The sequence below is a fragment of the Balaenoptera physalus genome (assembly GCF_965194825.1).
Source record: "Balaenoptera physalus genome assembly, chromosome: 17".
NCBI classification, from domain to species: Eukaryota; Metazoa; Chordata; class Mammalia; order Artiodactyla; family Balaenopteridae; genus Balaenoptera; species Balaenoptera physalus.
The window spans coordinates 46,003,801-46,026,306 of NC_138895.1; the positions used below are offsets into that span (position 1 = coordinate 46,003,801).

General features: G+C 43.2%; 1 protein-coding gene across 2 annotated transcripts in view; it reads left to right on the forward strand.

Annotated features, from left to right (window-relative positions):
* The window catches only part of PTDSS1 (phosphatidylserine synthase 1), a 67,011-nt gene that overhangs the window by 25,722 nt on the left and 18,783 nt on the right, over positions 1–22,506 (forward strand). For both annotated transcript variants that reach the window (XM_082432739.1, XM_082432740.1), the window contains 5 exons: positions 1,164–1,288; positions 11,637–11,795; positions 15,397–15,548; positions 17,556–17,697; positions 19,623–19,735. In XM_082432739.1, coding sequence (XP_082288865.1) covers positions 1,164–1,288; positions 11,637–11,795; positions 15,397–15,548; positions 17,556–17,697; positions 19,623–19,735 — 691 coding nt within the window. The remainder of the gene's footprint in view (positions 1–1,163; positions 1,289–11,636; positions 11,796–15,396; positions 15,549–17,555; positions 17,698–19,622; positions 19,736–22,506) is intronic.

Below are 22,506 nucleotides of genomic sequence, written 5' to 3' on the forward strand. Positions count from 1 at the left end.
TGTTTGAAGTGAAAATCAGTAAAAGTAGCTGGTACATAATATATAAGAAGGTTATCATATAAGTTTACCTAAAAACACGTGTGCCCTGGGCCCCGGGATGCATGACTGAGTCAGCCGTGCTACTCGCAGGCCCCCCGAGCTCCCTGAGGACCGGGAGAGGCCCCTTCTGAAGGCCTGTGCTGTAGCCGCTATGGAGAATTTCAGCCACGGACATTCTCTCCTCTGGAGCAGCTCCCTGGGAACTGGTGCCAGCCCACTTTGGATGGGGTACTGTGGTCCAAGGTCATTTGTATCACAGCGTCTAGATGTTCTACATACGCATTTTCATTTTAGCAGGAAAAGAAGTGACAAAGCCACTGGTGGCTGGTTCTCAAGTCTTTCTAAAATGTATTTACAGGCTTTTGCCTTCTTAAAGTAGATTATTAACTGTCTTTTTTAAACGATATGGGGTGATTATTAGGATACCAATTACGATATGATGTGACAGTAATGTGATGCCCACGGGGAATAAGGTGGGGTGTAAGATGGGGATGAGTGACCCTGGGCCACCTCTCGCCTCCACACCTGTCTCTGTCTCTACCCCAAACTGGCCTGTCCACCTGGCTTCGCCCATCTCCGGTCTACTCTGCACCCAGTGACCAGAGCCCATTTCCTGAAATGTTACCTACATCACCTGATTTCCCCATTTGAAACCCGTCAGGTGCTCCTTCTTTGACTTAAGATCAAGTCTGCCGTCTTCGCCGTGGCCCCGAGCCCTGACCATCGCTTCATAGCCGCCTTGCTCCGTGCCCCTCTCTGCCAGCACCCAGCCACGTGCTGGCTCCCAGACCTCATTCCGGGGACCTGCCTGCTCGCCTCTGCCTGCCTTCCCTGCCTGAATGCCGCGTCCACTCCTCCACGCTCTGGCCCGTGGTCCGCCACTCCTCCAGCTCTCAGCATCAGTATCAACCCTTCTCAGAGAGGGTTACTGACTCCTCTCGGTCTGAATTAGGACCGTGTGTCAGACTCTCATCACAGGAAAGACCAGCTTGTCACGGGGGTCTCCACAGCCCATGTTACAGCACCAGTGTCCACTTTGGGCCATGAGCAATTTGAGTACAGCGTGTGTTGTGCGTCTGACACCGGCTCTCTCCCCGACTTGAGGATGTTTCTGTTTCCCTCAGGGCTCAGCGTGCTCTACTTCCTGTTCCTGGTGTTCCTCCTCTTCCTGAACTTTGAGCAGGTTAAATCCCTGATGTACTGGCTAGATCCGAACCTTCGATACGCCACAAGGGAAGCAGATATCATGGTACGTACTTGTCTGCTGTGTCTTAGAGAAACTGGTTGACTCTTGGGTATAGGAGGTAATTGACTTCACGTTTTAAATTGGTCCTTCTCCATACTTCCTACGTAGATATCTGAACACCAGGTCTCTGGGCAGGTTGGTGCAGTGCGTGGTTCCATGAATGATACAGTCCAGGGAAATGAATCCTCTCCTGGCCCAAAGGGGGTGGTAGGAAGATGTGAATATTATCATCTGGCAGCCGTGGGTGGGAATTGGGCCTCTGACACTTGTAAGCTGTAGGACCTTGGGCTACGAACTTATAGCCTATTCCCTCTTTTGTAAAGTGAAATAATACTTATCTTGGAAGTTTATTGTGAACTAAACGAAGGCCTAACATGATGCCTCGTACACACCAGGTCCTCTGAGGGCGGCTACTCCTGCTCCGTCAGTGTCACCCTTGGCCCCTCTGCTCCCTGAGCCTGGCCCTGATGCTGTGATTCTTCCCGCTTGCTTGCCATGAAGGGGCCAGTTGTAATGATGGAGGCCATTTCATTCATTATTTTTATTAAATAACAATAAATACTTTTATTCTGGGCTAGAACTACTCTGTACTTTGACTTTTAGTGAAAAGACTATTTTATACTGTAATACTGTTCCCTTCCTTTTTTACTTTTTAAAGTGCCTAACATTTAGTGCAGATTGAAGAAACACCTAGTGATGATCAGAAAAGGAGAACAGGCATTTGGACCGTAGATGGGTCCTTGTTTAACAAACAAAAAAGCAATACAGAGGGGCTTAATAAACAGTCCAAGAAGTGATCATTCCTTATAGCATAGTTGAGATTGGTCAGACCCTTCTTGGAATGGTATTTCCAGATTTTATCTTTATCTTTTATAAAGGACAAGCTAAAGACAAAAATAAGAATGCCAAAAATTATTTAAAAGTTTCAGGGAGAAAAGTCTGTCTTGGAGTTTCTTCCTCTAAGAAAGAGAATGGTACAGGGTGATGTACAGCTTCTAATGATGCTGTTAATGACAGTTACAGTGAGGTTGACAGCAGTTGCTGATTGTGGATTGTCTGCTCTGCCAGGCAGTGTGCTGGGTGCTTTATATACAGTCTATATGTTACTGTCTCCATTTTACCAAGGAGGAAATAGAAGCTTAATATAAGATCCCTCTGGGTCCAAAACCTACATTTCCCCTTAGGCCTGTGCCTCAAGCATATAGTTATTATAATAGCAAGTGTTTGACACTCACAGGCATCTTACAAAATGGAGATTGGGAGAAGGATATCCCAGATTATATTTCCCCCCGCAAGTTTCTTGGGTTTTTAAGCAAAATTGGTCATATTATGAAGTAAACTAACTTCAGGTGGATTTGCTGTTGTGCCTCTCAGCCTTGTTCTCACAGTCAGTGGGGGGAGGTTGAATCTAATAATACTTTGACATCTACCTTCCTTAGGAATTTGACATCACAGGGACATCTGATTGTCACAATTAGAGCCCCCAAAGAGCTGAAACTGGCATTTAAAACTAGTTTTCAAGGATTGGCTAATCCTTTCTTGCCAAACAAAGCCTGAGTCTGTTTTCAATTCTGCAGTTCCAGATGGTGGTAGACCAGCCTCAGTCTTCTCCATCTCCAATCCCTTATCACTTTTTACTTCCTTAAAGAAATCTTTTACAGTTACGTTCATTGATGGCTCTAGAGAAACGCATTCCCTTGTTAGAACCTGTGGTAAGGAGGAGCGCCTTTATGCAAGACAGAAGCCTTTAGTTGCCTGGCTCCAGGAGCCTTCTGCCTTCCCCATTTCTTCAGCTGCCACCTATTCCTAATCCTGGTACCAGGCTCTAGTCCGTGCCTGGTATCGCACATTGAAATTCAGACTCCCTTTTCCCTTAAAATTAATATTATAACTTGGAGTTGGGGGGGGACAGTCATTGAAATCCTATTAGAGGCAGTCTTTTGTATAATTGGAAACTTTGCTATATTCCTAAATATTTATTCTATTCAAAAATATGTGTTCTAAGCTTCAGACAAGCTTTGTGAGCACATCTGAATTGGAGATTGGGTGGTCTGGAGCAGCGGTCTTCTGTTTAGTAAATACTCAGTGAGCTTTTCCTATGTGCTAGACACCATGCTGGTGGTAGTGGGGAAGAGCGTAGGCCCAATCGCTCCCTGTCCCATTGGAGCTTAGACTCTACAAGAAGGCAAATTAAACAAATTATCGTTGGCTCTTTTTCTAAGAGAGTTGTCTAAGACAACTTCAATAATTTTTTAAAATTTTATCAACACAGGCCCAATCTTGTTTCATTCCACCCTCCCCCCACCGCCAACACACACATATCTTGCATTGTTATCAGACATTATATCCAAATATATGGATTTTTTAAAACATAACCACAATGCCATTTTCAGTCGCTTAAAGGTAACAGAAATGCAGTGTTCATATTTCCCCAGTCACCTCGTAAAGTTTTTTTTTACAGTTGATGTGTTCAAATTAGGATCCAGACAAGGTCCCCATATTGCCTTTGTTGCAGCTCTTAATCTGCAGTCCCTCCATACCATTTTTCAACCTCGAAGTTTGTTTGTCAAAGAAGCCACATTGTTTATTTTATGGAGCTTCTCCAGTCTGGATTTTGTAGCTTGCATTTCCAGGATGTCATTAACGTATCTCTCTGTCCCCCTGTATTTCCTATAAACTGGAAGTTAGATGTAGAGGCTGGATGGGGTCCAGATTCCAGTCCAGTTTCCGTGGCAGGGCTGCTCATAGATGTTGCTGTGTATCACACTAAGAGCCACACAGTGTCTAGGTGTCTCTCTTTTATAACATTAAGCTTGATCATAGGGTCAGGAGGTCAGCATCAATTGTAAGATGCACCATCAATTACAAGTATGACTTTGGGAAGGGGAAAAGGGAAACCTTATATTATATGTGCACCAAACATTGTAATATGTTGAAATATCCACCCAATTCTTAAAATGCTAAATGTGAAAATGATGTGTCCTAGAATCAAGAAAGCACAATGTCGGGGAGGGGAGGGGTTCTGACGCTCGGAAGGGCCCACTCACGGCGAGGGAATCAGTGCAGACAGGGAGAGACCTTCGGGGGGTTGGGGGATCGGAGGGGAATGCAGCCAGCGTCTCCCCCGCCTGCTTGGCCCCGGGCCTGAAACTCTGCCCTCCAGGGTCCCCTCTGGCCGCAGAGGTCCTGAGCCTAAGCCCCGCCCCCCAGAGCCTCTTCTGGCCTTTTTTTTTTTTTTTTTTTCCTGTTGTGGTTCTGTTTTGCTTTGTTCTTGTTTCATTTTTATTTTTATTTTTTCTAATATATGTTTTATTTTTGTAATTTTATTTTATTTTTTATTCTTTGTTATTGTTCTGCTCCTTTTTGTTTGTTGCCCTTTTTTTGTTGTGTTTTTGTGGCACTGTGCGGCTTGTGGGAGGTCTTGGTTCCCAGGCCAGGGGTCGGGCCTGAGCTCCTGTGTGAGGAGCACTGAGTCCAAACCACTGGACTAACAGAGAACTTCAGGCCCAGGGAATATTACTCGGTGTGAGCTCTCCTGGAGGTCCTCATCGTGGCACCAAAACCTGGCTCCACCCAACTGCCTGCAAACTCCAGTGCTGGACGCCTCAGGCCAAACAACCAGCAAAACAGGATGCAGCCCCATCCATCAAAAAAAATGAGACGACAAAAATATATGTTACAGACGAAGGAGCAAGGTAAAAACCTACAAGACCAAATAAATGAAGAGGAAATAGGCAATCTACCTGAAAAAGAATTCAGAGTAATGATAGTAAAGATGATCCCAAATCTCGGAAATAGAATGGAAGCATGGGTCAAGAAAATACAAGAAATGTTTAACAAGGACCTAGAAAAAAAACTAAAGAACAAACAAAAAGTGATGAACAACACAATAACTGAAATGAAAAATACACTAGAGGGAATCAATAGCAGAATAACTGAGGCAGAAAATATAGCAAATCTGGAGCAAATAAGTGAGCCTGAAGATAGAATGGTGGAAATAACTGTGGAGGAGCAGAAGAAAGAAAAAAGAATGAAAAGAAATGAGGACAATCTCAGAGACCTCTGGAACAATGTTAAACGCACCAACATTTGAATTACAGGGACCCCAGAAGAAGAAAAGAAAGAGAAAGGGTTTGAGAAAATATTTGAAGAGATTATAGTCGAAAACTTCCCTGACGTGGGAAAGGAAATAGCCACCCAAGTCCAGGAAGCACAGAGAGTCCCACACAGGATAAACCCAAGGAGAAACATGTTGAGACACATATTAATCAAACTAACAAAAATTAAATTCAAAGAAAAAATATTAAAAGCAGCAAGGGAAATCAACAAATAACATACAAGGAAATCCCCATAAGGTTATCAGCTGATTTTTCAGCAGAAATTCTGCAGGCCAGAGGGAGTGGCAGGATATACTTAAAGTGATGAAAGGGAAAAACCTACAACCAAGATTACTCTACCCAGCAAGGATCTCAATCAGATTCGACAGAGAAATCAAAAGCTTTACAGACAAGCAAAAGCTAAGAGAATTCAGCACCACCAAACCAGCTTTACAACAAATGCTAAAGGAACTTCTCTAGGTGGGAAACACAAGAGAAGAAAAATTCCACAAAAACAAACCCAAAACAATTAAGAAAATGATAATAGGAACATACATATCGATAATTACCTTGAATGTAAATGGATTAAATGCTCCAGCCAAAAGACACAGACTGGCTGATTGGATACAAAAACAAGACCCGTGTATATGCTGTCTACAAGAGACCCACTTCAGACCTAGGGACACATACAGACTGAAAGTGAGGGAATGGAAAAAGATATTCCATGCAAGTGGAAATCAAAAGAAAGCTGGAGTAGCAATACTCATATCAGATAAAATAGACTTTAAAATAGACTATTACAAGAGACAAGGAAGGATACTACATAATGATCAAGGGATCGATCCAAGAAGAAGATATAACAATTATAAAAATTTATGCACCCAACATAGGAGCACCTCAATATATAAGGCAAATACTAGCAGCCATGAAAGGGGAAATTGACTAACACAATAATAGTGGGGGATTTTAACACCCCACTTACACCAATGGACAGATTATCCAGACAGAAAATAAACAAGGAAATACAAGCTTTAAATTATGCAGTAGACCAGATAGACTTAATTGATATTTATAGGGCATTCCACCTGAAAGCAGCAGAATACACTTTCTTCTCAAGTGCACACGGAACATTCTCCAGGATAGATCACATCTTGGATTACAAATCAAGCCTTGGTAAATTTAAGAAAATTGAAATTGTATCAAGCATCTTTTCCGACCACGATGCTGTGAGACTAGATATTAATTATAGCAAAAAAAACTGTAAAAAACACAAACACATGGAGGCTAAACAATATGCTACTAAATAACCAAGAGATCACTGAAGAAGTCAAAGAGGAAATAAAAAAAAAATACCTAGAAACAAATGACAGTGAAAACACGATGACCCAAAGCCTATGGGACGCAGCAAAAGCAGTTCTAAGAGGGAAGTTTATAGCAATTCAGTCTCACCTCAAGAAACAAGAAAAACCTCAAACAATCTAACCTTACACCTGAAGCAACTAGAGAAAAAGAACCAAAAAAAACCCCAAAGTTAGTAGAAGGAAAGAAATCATAAATATCAGGGCAGAAATAAATGAAATAGAAAACAATAGCAAAGATCAATAAAACTAAAAGTTGCTTCTTTGAGAAGATAAGCAAAATTGATAAAACTTTAGGCAGACTCATCAAGAAAAAAAGGGACAGGACTCAAATCAGTAAAATTAGAAATGAAAAAGAAGAAATTACAACTGACACCACAGAAATACAAAAGATCATAAGATACTACTACAAGCAACTATATGCCAATCAAATGGACAACCTGGAAGAAATGGACAAATTCTTAGAAAGGTACAACCTTCCAAAACTGAACCAGGAAGAAATAGAAAATATAAACAGACCAATCCCAAGTAGTGAAATTGAAACTATATTTTAAAATCTTGCAACAAACAAAAGTCCAGGGCCAGATGGCTTCATAGGCAAATTCTATCAAACATTTAGAGAAGAGCTAACACCCATCCTTCTCAAACTCTTCCAAAAAGTTGCAGAGGGAGGAACACTTCCAAACTCATTCTGCAAGGCCACCATCACCCTGATACCAAAACCAGACAAAGATATCACAAAAAAAGAAAACTACAGGCCAATATCACTGATGAACATAGATGCAAAAATCCTGAACAAAATACTAGCAGACAGAATCCAGCAACACATTAAAAGGGTCATATACCATGATCAAGTGGGATTTATCCCAGGGATGCAAGTGATACAGCCACTGTGGAGAACAGTATGGAGGCTCCTTAAAAAACTAAAAATAGAACTACCATATGACCCAGCAATCCCACTACTGGGCATATACCCTGAGAAAACCACAATTCAAAAGGACACATGTACCCCAATGTTCATTGCAGCACTATCTGCAATAGCCAGGACATGGAAGCAACCTAAATGTCCAATGGCAGGGGAATGGATAGAGAAGACGTGGTACCTATATATGGAATATTACTCAGCCATAGAAAGGAATGACATTGGGTCATTTTTAGAGATGTGATTTTTAGAGTCTGTCATACAGAGTGAAGAAAGTCAGAAAGAAAAAAACAAATATCATATATTAACACATATATGTGGAACCTAGAAAAATGGTACAGATGACCCTATTTGCAGGGCAGGAATAGAGATGCAGATGTAGAAAATAGATGTGTGGACACAGGGGGCCTGAGACAGTAGGTGGTGGGACGAATTGGGAGATTAGGATTGACACATACACACTACCATTTGTAAAATTGATAGTGGGAACCTGCTGTGTAGCACAGGGAGCTCAGCTCGGTGCTCCGTGACTACCTAGATGGGTGGGATCGGGTTGGGAGAGTGAGGTCCAAGAAAGAGGGGATATATGTATACATATAGGTGATTTACTTCATTGTACAGCAGAAACTAACACAACATCGTAAAGCAACTCTTCTGTAATAAAAAAATTAAAATAGCTAAAAAAAAATAAGAATGAAAGCATAATGATTTCAGTATACAGTGCAGTGCAATAAAGAAAAAGATATGGGTGCTATTAGAACTTATAAAAGAACCCCAGTCTAGTCTGGGAAGGTCAGGGAATGCCTCTGTAAGAGCTGATGTCTAAGTTGACAACTAAAAAATGAGTGGGAATTAGCCAAGCAAAGTGGGAGTAGGGGGCCGAGGCCATTATTCAGGAAGAAGGAACAGCCTGCATGGAGGCCCCAACTTGGGAGCTGGGATCAGTCAAGAGTGAAGGAGAGTAGGAATTAGAGGCAGAGGAGGGCAGTTCCTGAGGCTGGGGAGACCTTGGTGAGGAGTTAGGATTACACTGTGAATGTAATAGAAGACCCTGAAGGTTTAAGCAGAGGAGGTACACGATCTCCATTGGTGCTTTAGCGGGTCAGTAAACATTACGCCCATCTCCAGTCCAGTGTTGAAACTGGGGAAAAAAGGTGCACAGTATCAGCTGATGTCTTCCTGGTTGAAGCTTAGTGAAGCAGATGGCTTTAGACCTGGGCCACGAGGTTGTGCTAATCCCCCGCCCCGAATTAGGTTTCTGCTCCCCTGTCCCATTGGACAACCACGGACTTCTTCCCACAAGGCAGAGCCTGACTCACAAAAATTCCTCCAAGGTTGAAAGAACAGATGGGAACCTGTGCTGTCTGTGGGCGAATAATTTCCATAGAGAGGACCCTAAAGAGGGTGGAGTACAGGTGTTCTTTCTGCTTCCAAGGTCACCACCTTCCCCAGGGAGGAAGGAGTGAGAGAGCAGGGCAGGAGGCCCAGAGATCCTTCCACATTGGGAAGGCTGTCTTCCCAGACACCACCCCCCACCCCAAACACACACACCCCCAAAATGGTCTGATTTGTGATCTCCAAAATCATTTTGTATGTAGAGAATCGATTACAGAGAGACCAGTTAAAATCTGCAGTCTTAAGCTAGAGCTGGGTAGTCAGGTGCTTATCGGAGCATCACGTATACATTTCATAGTTTTAGAAAGCTACTGCAGGCATCTAAGCAAGAAATAACAGTGGTGGTGAGATAGACGGAGGAAAAAACACTTGGGGAGGTAAAATGAATAGGACTTGGTGTTTGGTTAAGTGTTGGGCAAGCAAGGGAGAGGGTGGAGCCACCCAGATCAGCGAGCCACCAGTTGGGAGGTGGGCAGATTCTGTCCTTACCTACTGCTTACTTCCACCTCCCCAGACTTGGCTTCCCCACCTCTGTGTCCTCATTTCATGCCCTGTCCTCCCGCTTCCAGGAGTTCGTGCCTGCGTGTGCCGCTCCCCATCTGCATTAGACCACGGTGTCCTGCATCCCTCCCAGCACCAGGGTCTCGGGATCTTCCAGATGTGATTATTGGCAGATTTGTTCATAATAATTACATGCCAGTAGACACATTTGGCTCTTTATGGTTTTCAAAGTGCCTTTACATTTGTTGAACACATAAATATTCTCATGGAGAGTAGTAGAAAGGCCTCCAAAGTGGTCTTCAATCCATGATTCCCTTAAGAACAGATTTCTGAAAACAGAACTTAGCCCTTTCTTATCTAACCCTAAGCAGCCCACTCCGGAGTAAATAAGAGGATAGGGTGGGTGAGGAATTTGGGGTTGATGGGGCCTTAAGCTCTCCTTAACCTTTAAGCTCTCCTTAACCTAACATGTTACTGCTTCAGCCCAAGGGTGTTTCTCTCTGTCCGTCTGTGATTCGTGTGACGGGCACGTGCTCCAGAGCCTGGAAAGAGAACTTTCATCTCCTTGCAGTGCAGTTTGGTTTTTTTAAGCCTTATCTTGACTCACCCCTATTGATTTTTTCCTCTTTTCTCTAGATTTCCCACTTACACATCATAATACCACATCAGAATGTTTCTCAAAAAAATACAATTTTTAAAAATGTCCTTTCAGCTTTGCAAATTAAAATGGATTAGGTCTGAGAAAGGCTCCAGAAGTCTGATGCGGTGGGTTTCAGAAGAGACAGAGGGGCACCATGGTGCTCTTTTGGCTCCCTCAGAAAGTATTGCTTCTAAAATTTGAAAATATTATACTTTATAGGAATTCTGTCAGCTGGCTGAAATCTTACTCCTTCCTATCAGATTAATTTGGGGAAAAAAATGTGAAATGTAGAGCTTCCTGAGAAATGTTGTCATATGATAATTACTTCATAATAAACACAGAAATATAAGGAAGTTGATTTAAAATTACTTTAAAGTATATTAAAAACGAAAAGATTAGAAGTGGAACCTAAATTCTTAAAAGCTTTATAATGTTTTAGTATTTAAATTATGTAATATTTGACACATTTTTGGGTGGAGGAGTAATTCTGTTTTCTTCTAATTTCTGAAGTTGGATGTTTCAGCTTTTCTTCTTTCCTAATAAAAACATTTAAGGGTTTATATTTTCCTCTAACTTCTGCTTAACTGCATCTCATCATTTTGATGTGTAATGTTTTCATTATCATTTAATACTGAATATATTTTAAATTCCAATTATGATTTCTTTTTTACTCCATGATATTTAGAGATACGTTTTAAAATTTTTGAACCTATTGGGTTTCTATTTATTCTTTATTTGTTGGGATTCTATTTATGTTTTTGTTAATGGCTTTAACACAGTTGCCCTATGGGCAAGTGACATGGGCTACATGATACCAATTCTTTTTTTTTTTTATAAATTTATTTATTTATTTATCTTTTTTTTTTTTTTAATTTTTGGCTGCATTGGGTCTTCGTTGCTGCGCACAGGCTTTCTCTAGTTGCGTCGAGTGGGGGCTACTCTTCGTTGCAGTGGCTTCTCTTGTTGTGGAGCACGGGCTCTAGGCACACAGGCTCAGTAGTTGTGGCATGCAGGCTCAGTAGTTGTGGCTCGCAGACTCAGTAGTTGCGGTGCATAGGCTTAGTTGCTCCGTGGCATGTAGGATCTTCCTGCACCAGGGCTCGAACCCGTGTCCCCTACATTGGCAGGTGGATTCTTAACCACTGAGCCACCAGGGAAGTCTCGATACCACTTCTTTAAGATGGGTTAAGCCTTTGTAAAATGGTTTTGCTTCCCACTCTAACCAAGCTTTTGCAATTCAGAGCAAAGCAATTCTGGTGTATAAACTCTAATACTTGTCCATTTTTCCTCGAGCATCTTCAGTTACCAAAACTTTTTATTGGGCAGGACATATATTAATTATCAAGATCATATCAGTTCTTTTCATTTTATTGTCCAAATCCTGGAAGCAAGTTGATTTCTAGAGTATTACTAATTATTTCCTTTTTATTTTAAACAGGAGTATGCTGTGAACTGCCATGTTATCACCTGGGAGAGGATTATCAGCCATTTTGATATATTTGCCTTTGGACATTTCTGGGGCTGGGCTATGAAGGCCTTGCTGATCCGTAGTTATGGTCTCTGCTGGACAATCAGTATTACCTGGGAGCTGACTGAGGTAAGAAGGGGGTGTGGGCTGCTATCTAGATACTACAGTGTGGACAGTTTATATGTAGGAAGAAGATAGTCCATCAGTTAAGAGTCAAGTAATCCATTCTGCAGCTCCTGTGGTACAAAACTATTTACATCCCCAAGGGATATTTTATACCTTTGTCAAACAAACTGAGAAACTCCTTGTCAACTTAAGGTCTGCTTTGTCTCACAAGTCTTAAAGAGAAACAAATGGAATCAAGCTAAAGAATGAAGTTAAAATCCTAAGCAAGATAATTCAGTGGCAATGAGGACATCTGCTAAGAAGTTAATAGGTAGTTTACCCACTAACTAGTTTCCAGTTAAATAGAATTGTGGTGTTTAGGAATTATGAGGCCATCCAGGACATTTTGTTACCTAAAAATGGATTCCCAGTATAGCTCAAATACCACGGTCATCAAAAGTTTGTCTCATTCAATGAATGAAAGAGATATATTCTTTTTTTTTTTTTTTATTTTTTATGGCTGTGTTGGGTCTTCGTTTCTGTGCAAGGGCTTTCTCTAGTTGTGGCAAGTGGGGGCCACTCTTCATCGCGGTGCGCGGGCCTCTCACTACCGCGGCCTCTCTTGTTGCGGAGCACAGGCTCCAGATGCGCAGGCTCAGTAATTGTGGCTCACGGGCCTAGTTGCTCCGCGGCATGTGGGATCTTCCCAGACCAGGGCTCGAACCCATGTCCCCTGCATTGGCAAGCGGATTCTCAACCACTGCGCCACCAGGGAAGCCCAGAGATATATTCTTGAAAAACTATTACCGAAATGATATTTTGGGAACTAATTCATTTATTGTTCAGTTATTATGTTATTCTTAATCATTCCCAGGGAACAAAATTTGGCCAGTTATTTCTTGATACCAGTCATTGTCGTGACCCTAACTTTTAGCAAAACATGCCAGTTAGATATTCGCTTCTATTAATGTTCCTCTCATGGCCCTGAAGCCCGAGTTCAGGGTGTGGGCAGGGTTGGTTCCTTCAGAACCTGTCCCAAGCCTCTCTTAGGCCTCTGCTCATGGTTTGCTGGTCATCTTTGGTGTTCCTTGGCTTATAGATCACCCCAATCTCCGCCTCCATCTTCATGTGGCCTTCTCCCTGCATGCGTTCACATGGCATTCTTTTCATAAGGACACCAGTCATGTTGGATTAGGGGCCGACCTCCTCCAGTACGACCCCTTCTCAACTATTACATCTGCAGTGACTGCATTTCCAAATAAGCTCACATTATAAGGTCCCAGAGCTTAGGACTTCCAACGTATGGATTTTGAGGGGGAACGATTCAACCCACAACAGTACCCAGCACTGTTCATATATCATCCTGAACCTTCACCATAACCCAGAAGGGCAATGTGTATTCCCAGTGTACCGATGGGAACCAGAGCTCAGAGCCAGGAGTGGATCCAGAGGTGCTTGATGGGGAACGCGGCCCATGCTCCTGCCCTCGTACCACGGGCTCCCTCTAACTTGCAGGCATCTTCAGGACCTCACCGCCGTGTGACCTGTGCAGGGCACTTGGCCTTCCGCAGCCTCCCTTGCTTCCTCCCCTGCCCGCCCCCCCCCGCCCCCCACTGGGCCTCTTGCACCTCCCTTTCCTGCTCCTCAGCATCCTGTCGTCCCCAAGTCCTGGTGACTCTTTTCTCAACACCTCTCCAGTTCACCCCTCTGCTCCGCTCTCCTCTCTCATCTGAATTTCCCATCTCCTCCCTGCACACTGTCTTTTGCCAAAGTGAACCTTTCACCCCTCAGCCCGATCACATCCTTCTACTAAAAACTCTTCCCTGTTGGTCCATTGCTCTTAAGACAAAATCCAGGTGGCCTCTGAACCAGCCCCTGAGGCCTGGTGTTAGCTGGCCCAGCCCAGCCCCCCAGCCTCCTTGAACCCTCTCACCTGCCCTCTGCTCCAGCCAGCTTTGCATTCTTCGCTTCAAAGATGCTGCGTCATTTCCTCCCACGGAGCCTTCCTCTGAGTTCCTCCCTCTCTGCCCTGTCTCTGCACTGGCTGGGCTCATGTCTGTACACCTGGCTCTTCTCCTCTGAAACACTCAGCATAGGTTAAATACTTGATAGATGTTTCCTTTTCTGCTAAACGTTATGCCTCAAGAGGGCAGGGCCCATGTCTGCCTGGTCCCAGACCCCAGCGCTCTGCCTCATACGTACAGGCAGACGCTCCCAGATCCCTAGGGAGTGAACAAATGTGGTTCCTTCCAGCTCCCCGACTCCGCTCTCTCTGGGCTGTCTCACCCCCGAATCCGGTACTTTCCAGAAAGGCTCCTCAGGCGGACGTATGTCCTCCACCTCCCCTACCCAGTATTATTTCAGCAAGTCTGTTGTTGGCTTCTGCAGAAGTTTCTCTCTGCCCCGTGTGAGTTAATGCTCCATGTCATGGCTTGGACCTGGGAATGCAGTCCCGGTGGTACGTGGCCCGCTGGGGGTCAGCACACAGCCCCTCGCTGTCACATGCGGGAGCTGTTCAGTATCTCCTCGGAAGCAGGCATATCAGGAAGGCAAACTCCTCATACAATATTTGTATTCTTTTACAATCTATGAAATGCTTTCGTGAACAGTTTTAACTGGTAGCATTTATTATATTACTTCAGAGGTTTATAATCATGGGGTTGCCTCTTTCCAGAGAACCCACAGGTGTTGTCTTTGTAATTTCAGACCTTCTTAAAGCGGGCCTTCACACAGCACGCCATGCTGCTCGATACAGCCGATGGGTCCTATGTTTTGGACAAAACTCTTTCCGTAAAAGACTTCTGTTCCCCCCTTGATCTCACCGTGCCCTTTTTCTGGAATGTCCTCACCTTCGTCTCCATCTCTTGAAATCAGTCATTCCTGTCCTTAATGATCCCACTCTACCCTGTCTTCCTTCCAGAAGTCTACCGCCATTGCTATCTACCAGAATGAATCTCTTAGCGTCCCTGCTGTTTCGATTTATGGCACCATTGTAACACTTGCCACAGCATACCTGATTTTGTGTTCTGAATAAGCGTCTGGCCTCTGCCCTTAAGATCAAGAACCTTGATCCATTTTATCTCACCACCTTGTACATCGTAGGCACTTAATAAAAGATTATCGCTGCAAATCACTTAGTGTGAGATTTCCTATTAAGCTAATTTACCGCTTACTTACTGTTTTTCGCAACTATCTATAGACTGTTTCTAGAATACACAGCTTAAATTCTCAAGCTGCTAATTTTGAGGATTCTGCCAGTGTTCTGTAGGCAGTTAGGAACATCTTGCTCTCTTCTCTCTTCTGGGTCCATGTCATGTTGTCATTAGCCAAGGTAATTTACTGGTAGTATTTTTCAAGATGGGTCATCATTTCTTTAAAGCCCTGTGTCCAGAAAAAAGGGGAGCTGTTTGGAGTAGCAGTATTTGCAAACCATCCACAAAATAAACAAGAACCTGATTACAGACCTCGGTTTTATTTTATTTTTTTTAATACATCAGGAAAACCTAAAATGTCAACACGTTTTGCTAAGAGAATGTGCTATTAAAAAGGAAAGTTATCTTTCTGCGTGGTACCCCGGGTTTGTTTTTTTCACGTTTGGTTTTTCGTCATCGCTTGTGTTTCTCAGCTTTTCTTCATGCACCTTCTGCCCAATTTCGCCGAGTGCTGGTGGGACCAAGTCATTCTGGACATCCTGCTGTGCAACGGTGGTGGCATCTGGCTGGGCATGGTCGTCTGCCGGTTTTTAGAGATGAGGACTTACCACTGGGCAAGCTTCAAGTGAGTCATCTTCCTCCGGGCCCTGAGGCACGGTTTCTCACAATGTAGATTTAACTGCCTCAGTAGCACACAACATGAGTACGTTCTCTGATGATAAGGAATAAATTATGCATTAGTAACTGGAACTCAAAAAATGATTATAAACCCAGTTTCAGGCATTGATCCAGAAAATGCTAAATCATTTACGAGTTTCTCAAATCCATCCCCTCCTTTTTATCCCTATGCCTCAGCCTGAATTCAGACTCCCATGGCTGGATTGATCAACCCCTCATCCCCAGGTTAACCCCTCTAAGCCTTCTGCCACCATTGCTTGACTGATCTTCTTAGGAACGTCACATCCATCATGTCATTTCCCTGTGGTGGCTTCTCATGGGCCTTAGGACAAAGTCCATAGGCTTGGCAATTATAAGTCACTTATTTATTCTATCTCAAATTTATTTTGTTATGTGGTATAAGGGGGAGATTTCACAACGTTATTGTATTTGATTAACCAGTTTTCCCCATCCCTTTCATGAATAATCCTTTCTTTGGCCCCTGACTTGAAAGGACACTTTTTGATATATTTCATACAGTATATACTGTAACAAAATCTGTAGCAGTGCTGGGTTTTGCTCCAAGCAAGCTTCATACGCAGTATCTCATTTGAGCCTTACATCAATCCTAGGGATAGACACTGCCATTCTCTTCACTTTAGGGTTGAAGGTACTGAGGCTTCAGTTTAGTAATTTGCCCGAGGACACCCAGCAAGCAAGCAGTAGAGTCTGAATTTACATCAGGCTGTCTGGGTCCTTAAACACTCCATAATGCTTCCCTATTTTCATACATTTATGCTTCAAATTCAACTTGAGAATCATCCTGTCAAGTTCCCAAGACATAAGCGCAACTAATGAACAAAAAAGTCCTGTTGGTCTTAAGTTACATTAAACATATGAATGTATATAGATCAGGTTGGATTAACCTTTTCACTACATTAAGTACTCCAGTTCTCCATCATGCTGTATCTCTGTTTATTCCCTTCTTCCTCTACCTCTTTCCGTGACGTTTCACCATTTTTTATATACAGATTCTTCATCATTCTTGTTTATTTTTGGATAGTCTGTTTCTTTGTTGGCCTTGTGCCTCAAATCTTCTTGCTGGGAGATTTTCTCACTGCATGCTTGTTGATGGGTGGGTGAGTGAGTGAAGGAACAAACCTGGTTTCCTTCTACTCCCCCTTCCCATCCCCCCCTCCCTCCCCAAGAATAAAAGGCCTGGCCTGTTTATCCTTATGCCGTCAGCACTTTAAAACGGTGTCTACGACCTAAAGGTCCTCGATATACATCTTTGTTGAATTATGAAAATCTTTACCATTTATTAAATACTATGACCTTGGATTTCGGCTCTCCTGGTCTAGCACAAGAGGACCAGAATCTACCCCCAACTCTGAGGTTTACAAAGTGAGCCGGCGTCAGCCATTCCCTTTCTCGGAGCCTCAATGTTCTCATTTGTGAACCGTGGGACTATTTGTTTCTATCACAGGAATATGAAACTGAGTGATCTCTAGGATTGAAACTAAGAAAGGTTAAAAATCACCGTCACTCCAAACTGTTCACTTAATTGAGGAAGCTGTAGAGTGAGGAAATACTGTGGGTCACCTCACATATGCAGCATGTTCTCTGTTTTATCAGGGCGCCCCGGGGGCGGGGGCATGGGTGGGAGTCGTGTCCTTCCTGGCCTAGTTCCAGGTGGCTGTCTTTAATGTACCTCAGCTTCTTTTGTCGCCAGTTCACAAACTGTGGCCTGTGCTGGCGTGGCCAGTCCACTGATGCTCCCCACCTGGCGTGCCGCTCTCAGCGCATCACCTATAAGTAGAGGCCGCTGTTGGAGAGACGTTCAAATAGAAAGGAATCTTTCTGTTCTGAGCATTGGTTGTAAGAGAGTCAATGCATTTTTTACAGTTTTTTGGTTTTTTGTTCCTTCCCCCTCCTATCTCTCTGGATTTTCACCGGAGCTGTTTTCTTCCCACAGGGATATCCACACCACCACCGGGAAAATCAAAAGAGCCGTGCTACAGTTCACTCCTGCTAGCTGGACCTACGTCCGGTGGTTTGACCCCAAATCTTCATTTCAGAGAGTGGCTGGAATATACCTCTTCATGATCATCTGGCAGGTATTTCTTCAAATGCTCAAAAGTAGGGGAAAACAAAAACAGAATAAAAACCATCCAGGAATTTAGGGTTCATGCTAGTTGACATTACTTATCAGCTCGATGCTTTGGAAGATGTAATATTCTGCAGCTGACATAGAGAATAATTAAACAAAGAGATGCTGTTACGCCTAAGGTCTTGCTTCGTCGTGAAGACGTTTTAAAATATGGATCTTTGAATTACTAATTGGAAACAGATTAAAATTCCCTGTAAAAACTTTGTGCTCGGCATCTATACCCCAGTGAGTTAGGCATTGGATTACCTTCTCGAATGATCGTTTTCAGGACCACAGCAACAAACGTAAGGCTTTTTCTTACAGTCCAAATTCAGTATTTGAGTTTTAAAATTGTGCCTCAGCTGTTACCACTTTGGGTAATTTGTAGAACACTAAATACAGGAGCCCTCTGCTGCCTGTGGGGACTGGAGCCCTTTGGGGACCTGGGTCCTCCAGAGTGGCGTCGGCGGTGGAGAGTGGCTCTCGCTCCAAGCAGACTGAAGCGATTCAGACAGCCAGGGGTCTTGGAAAGGGATTACCCAATGACTCTGTTTTCCAGAGGCAGCCTTTTTTACTGTCCCTCCTGCCCCCAGGTTAATTGTTTCACAACTTTGGGAGACTAGCTGAGGGAAACCAGCTTGCACCTGAAGGGTCTTTCAGAATCATCAGACACATTTTGAACACATATGCACAAAATACTCCCAACGTAAGGAGAAAATGGGCATGTGTCGCTTTAAAGATAGACAGTCCTTGTCCACAGAGGGAGAATAATAATGCCCATGTCAATAAATGGAGTTTATGGCTACAGAAGTGTTTGTGAATAGTTATATAGTCACCGTGGTTTGGGGAAGTCAGTGTGTATGCAAATGGAGCACAATTAAGTTTTACCTTATGGGGCAATGCCAGGGAAGGTAGAGGTTTTCTTTTATTACGAGGACCTAGGAGGAATTTGGATTTGCCCAGGAGAGAGAGCGGAATGTGCTCCTAGAACGGCAGAATTCCACTGGGCCCACTTTCCCCTTGATCGTGAGCACTGTGCAGTGATCAGCTTTCCTTATGTGGTGAGGAGTGAACCGTTTTTATTTTATATCCTTAAACTCAGCCCTGTGGGGAAAGACGCACATTTTATGTCACTGAAATGAACCTGCTGGTCCACGTGATGTGCTCTTAAAGCAGTGACCTTTCCTAATCTCTGCCCCTTGCTTAATCTGGAGGGGAAATGCAGTGGCCTGTGGGCATTGAGCACAGATTTCCTGGTGGCCATCTCTTTTGTGCTGCCAGGACGGGTCATGGGACGAGCGGTACTGGGCGCCGCCCTCAGGGAGCAATCCCACTGCCAGGTGAAGCCTGGACCAACCCCACACCCACTTTTAAGAGCTGCCTTCGGTTGAGGGTCTGCTCGGTCCCTGGCACGAGCTGACCGAGTCCACACGTCACGCACACGCGCCTCAAGCTTCTTTTGGTTATTGAAGAGCCTCCTTTGCTGCTGTCAGACTTTTCAACCTGGCCTCATTTCTGTCGGGCTGCGGAGGTGTTCCATGGCACAGATTTGTTTTCATCATTTCGCTCTTAAAGCATCTCTCTCCCGACTGTCCCAGCAGCTCACACACGTGAGCCAGGTGACAGTCACATGAATCTGGCAACACGACAGATGGCTGAAGCCCCCTGTGCCCCTCTCAACACACAGCACCTCCCCTGGACCCCTGCTTGGTTGGTGCCTGTGTTGTACTGGTTGTTACCGGGCTTAAACAGCAACCCTTAGAGACCCGGTATCTTTTCTGGAAATGCTTTGAACATACCAGTTATTTTTAGCTGTAGAATGTCCATTGAAGGAATAGATGTTCATGACTTAGCACGAAGCACCACGTTGACTCACGCCTCCTTCTTTTGCAGCTGACTGAGTTGAATACCTTCTTCCTGAAACACATCTTTGTGTTCCAAGCCGGTCATCCGTTAAGTTGGTGTAGAATTCTCTTTATTGGTGGCATCACGGCTCCCACAGTGAGGTAATTCTGTGTTAGCCTGACCATCAATTGGCATGTTTACCTGCTTTGTATTCTCCTATGTAGCATAAGGGAAGTCACGTAAACTAGCAGACTTTCCATGAAAATGTCATTCTGAAGAATTATACATCCAGGGGGGAAAAAAAAAGACTTATACATCCAGAATATGAAGAAAACGTTTTGCCTCTCAGACCTCAGTAACATGAAGACCAGCACCACACCATTATTTTCAAACCCCTTTACGATCTTCACTGCTGTTCTTTTTCCCCCCATACCATCCTACTTAAAACAAAATGAGTAACAGAAATGCTAAGGTTTTCTTCCTGAGATTATTGAAAAATAACAACCGTTTTTATGGTGGATTGAAGTAATAAATTATGTTATTTTTAGAATGAGACTTTATTAGTTCTTTTAGAGCCAGTTAAGTTAATTTCCTTTTAAAAATGTCCTTCCTGTGGTCCTCCAGGACAACAGGGACAAGGATGGGTGTTCATGCCATCCTTCTCCTGGATTCATGACTCAGGTAGGGCCTTAGAGATGTGGCAGTGCTCAGAGACTGTCCCCGATGTGGACCGATCCCAGTGGACTTCAAAGCAAAACACTTGCATTTGTTTCATTGTTCCTATTTGGAAATGGTATTGGGGTTTTATATCTAGTATGGAGGTCCGGCATTGATCAGCAGAAACACCCAAGATCTCTGCACAGCTGATATAAATACAAACCAAGCAGATAAAAGGGTTTGCTCTTTAGAAGCTGTAGGATAACTTAATTCATTATTTGTAATGGACTTGTGAACTACACAAGTAGAAGGTCTCACTTGCCAGGGAGAGTGGGTGTTTTCCTTGGTCAGACATAGCTCTCACCCCCAGCTAGCACCTTTTCTTGTCCTCATTCGTTATTACAAATATATTTATAATATATATATATATATATATATATAAACAGGAAAGTAACAGCTGGTAAACCGCAGCCTTTTGTCACTTTATAGACCAGTGGTCCGTCGAAGTAGTTATCTCAGGAATGCAATTTTCCTTTGGTGGGTTGGAGCCTCCCTACTGTATTTAAAATTTGATTTAATTTGAGGCTTCCAGTTATTTTCAGGAAAGATTAGCAGCAGTTTCTTCATAAAATTAGGAGCAATCAACAAAGTCAATAAGCGGGGAAAGAAATGTCTTATAAAACAGAACAGCAAATCACATGTGATTTATCATGAAAATTTCAATATTGTTAAACATTTCACAACAAAAACTAGAGATTAGACCAGAGACTAAAAATCCAGTGTTCAGACTTTTCGAGAGCTCCTTAAAATTTTTGCCAAACCCTATGGGTTTCCACACAATTCTTTTTTGTTTAGAACTTAGCCACTTTCTGTGTTCCTACACCACTTGAGGCTATTCATATGTAAGGAGATGGTTTGACAAGCTTCTTGGAAAGATGGAAGTACTCTGATGGGTTTTAGGTCCCAATTAGGAAATGCCAGGCCCTAAAAGGGAGAGAAAGCTCATAGGCTTCAGTATAAATCATACATACATGCCAGATCTCAGTTTTCTTCCTTTTTAGACTTTCACATGACTCTGCTTTGAGAAGATATTTGAGTGAACATTCTTTTAATCTAATAATATAATGTGCAGTATAGGACATGGACACAATTAGTAAAGTAGCTGAACTGGCAAAAGCAAATTAGGTAATGAAAATGGGAAGTTAGAGGAAAACCTGAATTCTTTATAGTTACAATTCTTCACTTTGGGGTACAGAGGCGATAGTTTATGGATGAGCTTCAGGCATCCGTGAACCCCCCGAAGTTTAATGCAAAATTCTGTGTGCATGTTTTATGTGCCTTTATCATAGCTTTCATCAAACTCTCAAAGGAGTCTGTGACCCACCTCCACACACCCACCCCCAGAAGATGATGGGTTAAGTTTCAGGGGCAGTAATGAGACTCTAAGCCTGCACTGTCCCACAGGCAGCCTCTCCCACGTGTGGCTACTGAGCACTGGGAGTGTGGCCAGTCACCCTGAAATGTGCTGTACGTGTAGAACACACACTGGACCTTGAAGGCTTAGTGCAAACACAGTATAAAATGCTTCTTTGTAATGTTTTCAATATATTGGATTATATATAAATAAATTATTAAAATGAATTTCATCTGTTCCTTTTTTACTTTTTTTTTTTTTAACATCTTTATTGGAGTATAATTGCTTTACAATGGTGTGTTAGTTTCTGCTTTATAACAAAGTGAATCAGTTATACTTTTTACTTTTTTAACACGGTTAAGTATAATTGCTTTACAATGGTGTGTTAGTTTCTGCTTTATAACAGAGTGAATCAGTTATACTTTTTACTTTTTTAACACAATTATTAGAAAACTTTAAATTGCATTTGAGGCTCATACTGTATTTCTATTGTGTGACTGCTGCACGAAGCCGCTCAACTCCGTGTCATCGCCCCTTTGCTGATCACGTCAGTAACATTCAAAGTTATCGGCCTCAGTGACAGTGAGGCGCAGCTACAGTCCCATTCCAGTTTCTGAGAGCCACAGATGTATATATTTATCGCCTGGTTACGATCAGCAACCTTTATCCTGGAAAGAGCCAGAGGGGATAGTGACCATACAGGAGACCTTCTGGAATCACCTCCATGGAGAGAGACTGAGGCACCCACCTGGGGTGGCTTTGGCTCAAGGCGGTGGGAGTCTGTGTCTGAATCAAGACCGCCTCTGCCAATAATCTGGCTCTTTAAACCATCCCCCTTCAGCCTAATCCAAATTCTTAGCC